Below are 12,241 nucleotides of genomic sequence, written 5' to 3'. Positions count from 1 at the left end.
ACATTAATACACTGTCATATTATTAAGTCTCTCTGCTACATTTGGCAACTAGTTAGGTTTCAGTTTCATTTCCTGAGAAATGTGATTTCCGCAAAATGATGAAAGGAAACCGAAACTGAACCTCAATAATCCTCTTCTGATAGGTTACCCCCAAATTTGGTAACAGGAAATGCATAATGAGTTTTTGCAAAACCATTGTCCTCTGATAGGGTACAGATTAGTTAGGAATAATTATGGTAATGAAGGATATAAACTGTTTTGTGCCGATTAGTTAGACATTAGTAAGAAGACTGTGAGCTTCCTTCACCAGCCAATGGTAAGGTAGGATAGGAGTTACAGGTGGGGTTAGGATTAAGACAAAAGAAGCCTGTTAGCTTCCACATCTCACACTCCCTGCCTGTCACTGCTTGAGTGACAGAGGCTGTGCCCTTTCTCATGAGAAAGAATAAAGAACTTTTCTGATCTCTGACTCAGACTCCGAACTCTTGATTTTAGTGGTAGTCATCCCACACATTTGGCATTGTCCTTCTTTAGGACTGGTACATAAACCAATCTTCTCCACTGCCACGGCCACTGCTGTGTTTTCCAAATCTGCCGGCATATTGAGTGCAGCATTTTAACAGTATCATCTCTTAGGATTTTAAATAGCTCAGCTGGAATTCTATCACCTCCACTAATTTTATTGTTAGCAATGTTTCCTAAAGCCTCCTTGACTCTAGATCAGCAACTCCAGGCTCTAGATCAGTAACCACACCACTGTGCTTTTATCATTGGTGATGCTAAGATCTTTTCTTGTACAGTTCTTTTGTGTATTCTTCCCACTTCTTAATCTCTTCTGCTTCTGTTGAGTCCCTTCCATTTTTGTCTTTTATCATGCCCATCTTTGCATGAAATGTCCCTTTGATATCTCTAACTTTTTTGAAGAGATCTTTTGTCTTTCCCTTTCTATTGTTTTCCCTTGTTTCTTTGCATTGCTCATTTAAGAAAACCTTATCTCTCATTGCTATTCTCTGGAATTCTGCATTCAGGTAGGTATATCTTTCTCTTTCTCCTTTTTCTTTAGCTTTCCTTTTTTCCTCAGCTATTTATTTGTACAGCCGCATCAGACAGTCCTTTTGCTTTATTGGTCTTCTTTTTCTTTGGAATGTTTTTTGTTGCTGCCTCTTTTACACCATTATGAACCTCTATTTATAGTTCAAGCACTCTACCAGATCTAATCCCTTAAATCTGTTCACAATTCCACTTCTTATTCATAAGGGATACTATTTAGATGATACCTATACAGTCTGATGGTTTTCCCTCTTTCTTCAATTTAAGTCTGAATTTTCCAACAAGAAGCTCATTATCTGAGCTACAGTCAGCTCCAGGTCTTGTTTTAACTGATTGTATACAAGTACTCCATCTATGGAGTATACAATTAAAGTATACAATCAAATAACAAAGTATATAATCAATCTGGTTTCAATATTGATCATCTGGTGACGTCTGCATAGAGTCATTTTTTGGGTTGTTGAAAAAGTGTTTGTTATGAGCAGTTAGTTATCTTGACAAAACTCTATTAGTCTCTGCCCTGCTTCATCTTGTACTCCAAGGCCAAACTTGACTGTTATTCCAATTATCTGTTGATTTCCTACTTTAGTATTCCAATCCCCTATGTGATATCTTTCTTTCATTTTTTGGTGTTTTCTAGAAGATGTTGTAGCTATTCGTAGAAATGATCAACTTTGGCCTCTTTTGCATCTATGATTGGCACACAGACATATTATTACTGTGATGTTGAATGGTTTGACTTGGATTCAAAGAGGTATCATTCTATCATTTTTGAGATTACATCCCAATACTGCTTTTCTCACCCTTTCATTGACTATGAAGGTCATTTTATTTTTTCTAAGGGATTCTTGCCCACAGTAGTATATGTTGTGATCACCTGAATTAAATTCACACATTTCCACTTAAGTTCACTGACACCCAAGATATTGATGTGTAATCTTTTCATATCCTATTTGACCACATCCAGTTTATCTTGGATAAGATCTTACATTACAGGTTCCTAAGCAATATTATCTTTACAGTAGCATCAGACTTTCCTTCCATCACCAGATGCATCTGCAGCTGAGCATCCTTTCTGATTTGGCCCAGCCACTTCATTAGTACTGGAGCTACTTGTAGTTGTTCTCCACTCCTCTCAGTGGGGATCATCTTCCAGCGTCATCTCTTCTATAATTTTAGTACTGTCCATGGGGTTTTCTTGGCAAAGATACTGGAGTGGTTTGTGTAAAAACAATCTGGCTAGCACCTGCTGTTGGGGTATAAGACCCAACAAGACCAGCAACAAGAGCTGCCAGCATAGGTTCTTTGATCTGCTTTACTAAGGAAAGTAACTTTAAGGAGTTAACAATCTCACTTTAATCAAACATACATATATAACTCACTTAGTTCAGGAGCAAAAGCCAGCACCCTGAACTTCAGAGCAAATACAAATAGAAATTACAAACATCAACAGACAGACGTTGTCTGATTCAAATCACAATTCACAGATACCAGGGAAGCATCAACATCTGGGTTTACAAGCCAGGGGGCTCTTAACAATGGCTGCCCAGAGTCTCTTCAAGTCACATGACACTCTTCCAGTGAGTAAGAGCCCCAAAGGAAAAATGTCAATCTCTGAGTTTATATACCCTGTTCAGGGTCAAAGGGCATCACAATATGCAACTCAAACCCATGTGACCTAAAAGCTTCTGGCGTCACAAACATGTGACTCAAACCCATGTAAACTCAGCTTTCCCTTGAGGTAAGGAGGTCACCAAACACTCCTGATTTAATCAAAGAAACAAAGGCCAGACTCATCAAAGGCACTTGATTAAATAAGTGCTCCAAAAGAGAAAACAGCAAAAAAAAAAATGTCCCACCTTAATTAGTGATACAGTTTGCCATTTCCTTCTCCAGTGGATCACCTTTTGTCAGAACTTTCCTGTCTATTTTGAGTAACCCTACACAGCATAGCTCATAGTTTCATTGAGCTATACAAGCCCTTCTGACATGATAGAATGATAAGCACTATTCTGAATTGTTGCAAGAGTGGAAATTAAGCATCCCAATGTGGTCAATGGAAGTCGACATGCCACCTGTATGATTTCATTAAAGACAAAAGGATCAATTTTGTAATTTTAAGAAATTACTTTCTAACATAAAGCTCACCTGTTTTGGCATCTTTCCAGTCATCAGAAAGAATAGTTTTGGTCTGAATAGAATATTTAGATATTGGACTATGATTATCTGAGCCACGGCTCCATGTGAGTCCTACAGAAGTATCTCTAATGTCTTCTATTCTCACACCCCCTGGTGGGCCTGGTGGGCCTGAAAAAAATGGAATGAATCAATTAAAAACACATGTGTATTCATAATACAAACTAACTAGAAAAATTAGATTGTTCTTCTATGTATAACTAAACTCTAATAAAGACTATAATTTCATTAGTAAAAAAAATTCTAAAAAGGTAATTCCGTCTACCAATGCAGTCTAGCAACTTCTATGTAACTTGGAGTCTTTTAAGGTTGTCTAGATTATCAAGAAGTGAAGCAACTTGCTCAGGGTCACATGGCAGGACTTGAACCCAAGGTTTTCCTGGCTATAAGAACATCTCTCTACTATGACATATTGCCTCTCAGGCTATAATATATTTACCTGCAATATGATATATTCTTTTCAACAATCATTCAATAAGCACCTATTATGTGCAAGACACTGTGCTGAATGCTGAGGATATAAGGACAAAAATGAAGCAGTCTTTGCCCTCAATATTCTGTCCTTCCCTTCTATCAAGGGAAACTATATGCTAGGATAGCTAGGTGTTGCTGTGGATAGAATGCTGGACCTAGAGACAGGAAGATCTGAATCTAAATCTAACAAGGTAAGTCAATCTGTTTGCCTCAATTTTTCCATCTGTAAAATGTGGACAATAATAGACCTCCCAGGGTTGTTATGAAGATAAAATGAGCAAAGAAAACATTTTGAGAGGCTGAGCAGTATACATGGGTAACACTAAAAAGAGATCCTGATAATGCATTAAGCCAATGTCTAGATCAGACACTAGGAAATTTTACCAGTTCTTTCAGTTACCACCACTTTCATGAATATACAAGGCTGAAATGCACAAACTGGATGAAATTCTGTTTGTTTTTTCTCACATTGAATGCATACAATTTGAATTACTACTGCTTTGTGCCTTAAAATCCTGATGTATAGTAAGGGTTAAACAGGAGAGTTACCTCTTCAGCTTGATAAGCTTGGTGAACCTTTGTTAGAGACTCTTGAAAAGCATTTCTCTATGGAAGATGATTATATGCCTACTGGTACTTTGATGAAAGGACTAAGGACATCTGATAAGTATCAGTAACTACTTACCGTGTTGACCCCAACATTAACTGATTAGTTTGGAGAAACTCCTTGTAGTTTCTTAGAAGATTGGTTTCACTGGTTGTAGGAGGAGCCACCCTTTTGTGGCCTTTAAAACAGAGCCTGATATCTGGTCTTATTCTTTTCTGTCCTTCTACTGGAAAGATCCTGACAGTGCAGTAGCCATCTCTAGGTGAAGCCATTGCTCTGCAAATATATGTGTCCTAATGTCTAGTTACTCAACTTTGTTTCTATTGGTAATGGCAAACTCTGTCTGAGAGATGCTTCTGATCCCTAACCCTCTTTCCAATTGCATCATTTCAATTGGGTTGCCCCAGGTACTAACCCTCACCTACAGGGCCCAAGACTACGTAAACCAAGTTATGAGCGTTGTTGAGAAATCTGAGGTACCACCTGACACATATCAGATTGGCTAATGTGACAAAACAGGAAATTAATAAAGGTTGGAGAAGATGTGGGAAAATTGGAACATGAAGGCATTGTTGGTGGAGTCATGAACTGATCCAACCATTCTGGACAGCAATTTAGAGCTATGCCCAAAGGGCTATAAAACTGTGCATACCCTTTGATGCAGCAATACCACTTCTTGGTCTGTACCCAAAGAGATCATTAAAAAAGGGAAAAGGTCCCACATGTACAAAAATATTTATAGTAGCTCTTTCTGTGGTAGCAAAGAATTAGAAATTAATGGGGATACCCATTAATTGGGAAATTTTTGAACAAGTTGTGGTATATGAATGTAATAGAATGCTATTGTTCTATAAGAAATGATGAACAAGCAGATTTCCAAAAAATCTGGAAAGACTTACGCGAACAGATACTGAATGAAGTGAACAGAACCAGGACAGCATTGTATACAGTAACAGCAACACTGTGCAAAGACCAACTCTGATAGACTTAGCTCTTCTCCACAATTCTAAGACAACTGCCTTAGTCCAAAAGACTCAAGATGGAATATGCTATTCACATCCAGAGAAAGAACTATGGAGTTTGAATGCAGATCAAAGCACACTATTTTCTCTTTTTTTCTTTCTCGTGGTTTTTCCTTTTTGTTGATTCTTCTTTCACAACATGACTAATGTGGAAATATGTTTAATATGACTATATATGTAGAGCCTATATCAGATTGCATGTCATCTTGGGGAGGGGGGAGAGGAAGGAGGGAGAAAATAATTTAAAACTCAAATCATATAAAAGTTAATGTTGAAAAATATCTTTACACGTAATTTGAAAAAATAAAATACTATTTAGGAAAAAAAAGGTGTTGAGATCAAAGGAATCATTTAAAATATTAATTAGTATCACAAGATTGTTTCCACAATTTATATGTGGAATCAGTGGAGGAGACAAACTGTGAGTTTGGTAGAAACAACTTTTTCCCAGTAACCTCTGGGTCCAAGGAAACAGAGCTATGGGGTTGTGTAAATAGAAAACCCTCAGTCTGTCTTTATTCTTCTTCTTACTAGCAACAGCAGGATGAGCCTGACTTATTCCACATCAAAGGAGGCCTTCATCATCTTAGAGACTTATTGCCAACATGGGATATTCTGATAAGACTAATCACCAAGAAACACATTTTCTGATGAGAGCAAACCTGACCTTTATCAACTCTTTTGACCCTAAGGTTTGAACACTTCTCTCATTTCCTTTCTGTTTTGGAATGCTGATGATTTGTGTACTATAATCTGTACCCTAAGGTGCTGAAACTGCTACCAGACCAAGCAATCTTCCTTTCCGCCCTTAATGAATTTCCTTTCCGTTCAATTTAGTTGCTCATTTTATTTTACCTCCAGTCTTGCAAACTTGATAGAGGGTAAGGCTCAAGGAATCCAGGTCAAGAAATTCCCACAATCAAATCAATTTCATGACTTTATAATTACTGCAGAAGAGCTCTGGGTCTTCTGGGTTCTAATGCTGCAAAATCTATTTTGCTTATTCTCCCCAGCCTTGGAGGCTAATGTGGAGTCCAGCTTTTGGGCTCTGTCTTGGAATTTTGACAACTTATTTAATTTCCCTTCCAGTGTTCTTCCCTAAGATATTATTCTTTTCATATGTGAACAGTTTGGTTGATGAAAGAGTAGCAAAAAGAATATTTCTGTGTAGAAACTGTGAGCAAACAATGTCTTTCACATAAAATAGTGAAAAGAGACACAAGCTCTGTGTGGACTGGATAGGGAACTGCCTATTGTTGTATTAAGATAACTGTACTGCTTGAAGGCAGAGCAATGACTGAAGTTGACAGAGCAATGGCTGCAGGGCATTCTGGTCCCTTAGTTCCTTTGCATTTCACAGTTTACAGAGTTTTGAGGCCTTGAGTCTATGTAATATGAGGATAGATTGAAGGAGCTGCCTATGTCTAGCCTAGAGAAGACTGGGGAGGGAGGTCAGGAAGGGAGAGGAGGACAGGGCAGTAGTTATATTTGAAGAGTTTAGAGGAGAGATTTAATTGGTTCAGTTTGAGCCCAGAGGGCAGAACCAAGAGCAATGGAGCATCTCCCTCTCTCCCTTCTCTCCCCCCCACCCCACACACACTAATAGCTGATCAGCAGCCAAATCCTGTTTATTCTATCTTTATCACATCTCTCCAGGCTAAAATCTGTATCACCTCATCACCTATTGCAATAATCTTCTGGTTGTTCTCCCTTCAGGTCTATTTCTATTCCAGTCTATCCTCCATCTAGTTATCAAAATAATGATCCAAAAGCATAGGTCTGATAACATTCAATCAATTCCGGAGGTTCACTGTTATCTACAGGATCAAATATAAAATCCTCTGACTTTTAAAGACCTTCATAATTTGGCCTCTTTCTATCTTTCCAGTCTTCTTTATTCCCCACTTCATACTCTATGATCCAGTGACACTTGCCTCCTTACTCTTCTTCACATGGGGTTCTTCTTCTCTAGACTCTGTCCATTTTCACTGGCTATCTCCCATACATGGAATGTTGTCCTTCTTCATCTCCACACATCCTGGTTTCCCTGCATTCCTTCAAGTCTCAGTTAAACTCTCATCTTCTATGATTTATGCTAATGCTTCACTTCTCTTGATTATCTCTGATTTATCCCATATAACTCTTGTTTATACATAGTTTGTATGTTGTCTCTCTCATTACAGCATGAAAACTTTCAGATTAGGGACCTTCAGATCAGACACTTAACATAATGCCTGGCATTTAGTAAACATTGTCAACATAAAGTTGTAACATTGCAGATTTAGATTTAATTTCAGGAAAAACTTCCTAACAATTACTGTTCAAAAAATGGAAGAGAATGCCTCAAGAGGTGATGAGTTACCTCTCCTTGGAACTCTTCAAGCAACAACTAGAAGACTATTTTGGGGATCATAGTGATTGGGTACCTCTAATCTTGGCCCATAAAAACAAGTTAATTATATTTGTAAGGGGCTATGGATCAAGGAATATTTGATCAAATTAAGGAGTTTCCTAATCAGCTAAAATTATAAAGTATGAGCTCTTGTTTGTCTCCTAAACAAATTGAGGAGTTCCCTCAATCTAATGAGGATTATAAGGCACAGCCATTATTTGAAGGGGATACCTCTTAACTAATGACTTAAAGATCAATCACCCCTATGCTTCTTCTATAAAAAGAACTGTCTAGGGTGCTCATCCTTGATGAGTTGGTCTTTGTATCATAGCTTAGGGGAGGATTTTGCCACCAATTTAATCAAGGACTAACAATTGTTCAAAATTCCATCCATTGTAACTTGTGGGTCAAAGTTTCTTCAAGTACTTTAGGCTCAGAAGGACCAGGTTCTATCCTGAATGTTTGACCCCAAAGTGTCAATTTCTCTTTCTTTGGCATATTGCTCTCCCAAATGATCTTTTTATTGGTAGATCCAGTGGCCTTTTTAAAAATTTTTTGAGTATATAGTACTTAAGCTTTGTTTAATATAATTGCAAATTAGATATCTCCAGTTTCCATTGCATTCGTTGATTCCATTAAATGCTATCAAAACAGATAAACATTTTGATACTGATATATTCTGCACTCTTTATACTATATAGTCAGGTATTGAGCAATTATAAATGTCAATGAGGTAAGAAGGAATTAAGGTAATTATCCTGAGTTGTATCACATTTAAGGAAACATCTTAATTTCTATAATTATAAAAAATTTATAAACAAATATTAGGGGCAGCTAGGTGGCACAGTGAGTACAGCACCGGCCCTGGAGTCAGGAGGACCTGAGTTCAAATCTGGTCTCAGACATTTGACACACTTACTAGCTGTGTGACTTTGGGCAAGTCACTTAACCCCAATTGCTCTGGCTTCCACCCTCAAAAAAAACCAAAAACAAATATTAATAAACATAACAGGTAACACACTAACCAACTTTTTTTCTAATGCTTTAAACATATTGCCATCACTCTCTCTTTAGTTTATAAATAGGAAAAAACAAATCTTTATCTTGTGGTTTGCTAAGGGTAATTTTAAAAACTGTTTCCTTTAGTAGTCTTTGACTTGGTTAAACTGTACTTTAAGCAAAGCAGTAAACAGAAACTAGTGTTTTCTTATGCAATGGGAGACTACTAAATATATTTTACTAACCATTGTTAGAAAAGAGGCAAAATCAGTTATTTAGCTTGTCATATACAGTATGAAAAGGAAAAAATGTAAACTGGCTATTTGTTGCCATACATTGTCCCTCAAGATTGGGCAAGAAAGTTTCTAAATGTTAAACATTCTCTAAGCTATTTCAGACTGTTTCAATTCCACAGAGATATGATAACATAAACATGACCCAGCATGCTTGCAATGTGGGTATATGCCTTGTCAAGTAGCCTTTTTTTTAATCCTCATCCTTGCAGACCTTTCTGTAGCATTTGACACCACTAAGTGGACCCACCCACTTCAGAACATTTTCTTTTCCTAGATTTTCTTGATATTGTTGTGGTTCTCTTTCTACCTATCCTTCCGGATTTCTTTGCAAGATCCCCATCTTTGCCTTGCTTGGCATATAATAAGGACTTAATAAATGCTTATCTAATCTATTTTGCCTTTTGTGTATGAATGTACTTTAGGAATTGGTTATGGACCCTCTTCTTCTCTATTCACTGTCATCAGCTTCTGTGGGTTCATCTCTATGCAGATAACTCCCAATCTACATATTCAGTTATTTTCAAATATTAATCCCACATTTCCAGTTGTCTGATGGCATCTTCACTTGAATGTCTCAATGGTATCCAAAACTCAACTAATCCTCCCTAAACCCAGTTCTTCTCCAACTTTCTGGAGGGTACCACTATTCTAGTCAACTAGGTTTGCAACCTTGGTACCATAATTAGCTTTATTCTCATTCACTTCACAATATCCAATCAGTAAATAAGTCATGTGAATTCTGCCTTTTCTTAACCTCTCCCATATGTCTCCCTTCTTAATTCACACCACAATCATCCTAGGTCAGGCCTTGATCACCTCCAAAATGATCTCCCTGGGTTCAGTTTCTCTCCTTTCCAGTTCTTCTGTTGTAAGCTGCCAAACTGTTATTCCTAAAGTAAAGAATTGACCATGTCACTTCCTCTCCTCTTCAAGAAGCTTCATCATACATGATAAAAATCTCTTTATTTGCCATTTTAAAAACCTTATACAAACACTGTTTCAGCTAATCATTCCATACTGTGATGTAACAATGCTCTCCGAAAAGAGGACCTTGGCTTCTTGGGACCCATAATCTAACCTCAAGGGGTATGTGATCAACTGATTGGAGGTTGGGTTTCATCCTAATCCCCTCCTATTATATAGATAGATACATAGATACATAGATACATAGATAGATATAGATATGGATATAGATAGATATATATATTGTGAGGCTTATCTCTAATTTGACCATGCCTACTCATCTCTTAATACTTTTCTACTTTTGTCCCTTATGTCAGCTGTGCAAGTTCCTAATCTCCTCCTTTTTGAGCTAAGGGTGAACTCCTCAGGACATCTCAGGCACTCACAGCAAAATTCCTTCTTCCCCCCATTACTTCTTAGCTATGACAGACACCATAGGGTCTAAAAAAGTAAAAGTCCAACTCACCACCTCCTTTTCTGTTTGAGGTGAGACAATGAATATTATCAGATAAGCAGAAATGGGTGGTAGCATCTATATCTATCTATCTATCTATCTATCTATCTATCTATCTATCTATCTATGTGTTGTATGCCTGTGAAACCTGGACAGTATACCAGCACCATGCCAGGAAAACTGAAAGTCTCCCATTTGAATTGTCTTAGGAAGATTCTGAAAATCATCTGATGTTATAAGGTACCAGACACTGAGGTCCTTACTCAAACTGAACTGCCAAGCATTCAAACTCTGCTTCAGGGAGTGCAACTCGGATGGGCTGTCCACATTGTTTGAATGCAAAACATACACTTGCCAAAAAGACTATTTTATGGAGAACTTACCCAGGGCAAGCATTCACATGATGGTCAGAAAAAGCGATACAGGGACACTCTCAAGGTCTCTCTCAGGAACGTTGGAATTGATTTGTGACATGGGAGACCTGGCACAGGACTACTCAGTGTGACATGCCCCTAACAGAGAAGGTGCTATGCTCTATGAGCAAAGAAGAATTGAAACAACTCAAAGGAAATACAGGATGTGCAAATTTGTAGTATCCACCCCAAACGTTCACAAGGACTATTTGTGCCCAACTTGTAGTAGAGCATTCCAAGCTCCTCATATTGGTCTGATCAGCCACAGTCGGACACATTGAAACTTTACCTAGCATAGCGGTCATTTTGGTCCTCTTCAAGAACAAAGGACAACAACAAAACATCTATTTCTTTATCTGTCTATCTATCTATCTATCTATCTATCTATTATCCTACTTAAAAACCTTGAGAATAAAGATCAACTGGAGGAACTAGGGAACATTATTATGGAGAAGAGAAGACTTTGGGGACACATAGTATCTATTAAAGGGCTGTTATATGTGTGTGTGTGAGAGAGAGAGAGAGAGAGAGAGAGAGAGAGAGAGAGAGAGAGAAGGATTAGACCAGTTAATAATAGTTCACAACTATTTACCTTTCTTTTTATTAATTAACTTATTTAATTTATTTAATATTTTTAGTTTTCAGCATTGATTTTCACAAGAGTTTGGATTACAAATTTTCTTCCCATTTCTACCCCCCCACTCCAAGATGGCATATATTCTGGTTGCCCCGTTCCCGTCAGCCCTCCCTTCTGTCACCCCACTCTCTCCCCCATCCCCTTTTCCCTTACTTTCTTGTAGGGCAAGATAAATTTCTATGCTCCATTGCCTGTATATCTTATTTCCTAGTTGCATGCAAAAACTTTTTTTGAATATCTATTTTTAAAATTTTGAGTTCCAAATTCTCTCCCCTCTTCCCTCCCTACCCACCCTCCCTAAGAAGATAAGCAATTCAACATAGGCCGCATGTATATCATTATGTAAAACCCTTCCACAATACTCATGTTGTGAAAGACTAACTATATTTTGCTCCTTCCTAACCTATCCCCTTTTACTGAATTTTCTCCCTTGACCCTGTCCCTTTTGGAAAGGGTTTGTTTTTGATTACCTCCTCCCCCTATCTGCCCTCCCTTCTATCATCCTCCCTTTTTTTATCTCCTTCCTCCTTCTTTCCTGTGGGGTAAGATACCCAATTGAGTGTGTATGTTATTCCCTCCTCAGGTCAAATCCTATGAGAGCAAGATTCACTCATTCCCCCTCACCTGCCCCCTCTTCCCTTCCTACAAAACTGCATTTTCTTGCCACTTTCATGTGAGATAGTTTACCCCATTCTATCTCTCCCTTTCTCCCTCTCTCAATATATTCCTTTCTCATCC

At 37.9% G+C, this 12,241-nt stretch overlaps 1 protein-coding gene across 3 annotated transcripts in view; it reads right to left on the bottom strand.

The window, feature by feature from the left end:
• Positions 1-12,241, bottom strand: part of CNTN1 (contactin 1) — a 308,476-nt gene that overhangs the window by 102,510 nt on the left and 193,725 nt on the right. For all 3 annotated transcript variants that reach the window (XM_036759469.1, XM_036759470.1, XM_036759471.1), the window contains one exon: positions 3,199-3,357. In XM_036759469.1, coding sequence (XP_036615364.1) covers positions 3,199-3,357 — 159 coding nt within the window. The remainder of the gene's footprint in view (positions 1-3,198; positions 3,358-12,241) is intronic.

This window comes from Trichosurus vulpecula, chromosome 5 (genome assembly GCF_011100635.1).
Source record: "Trichosurus vulpecula isolate mTriVul1 chromosome 5, mTriVul1.pri, whole genome shotgun sequence".
Taxonomy (NCBI): domain Eukaryota; kingdom Metazoa; phylum Chordata; class Mammalia; order Diprotodontia; family Phalangeridae; genus Trichosurus; species Trichosurus vulpecula.
Note: the sequence above shows the minus strand (reverse complement) of the source record. Positions and strands in the feature narration are given on the sequence as shown.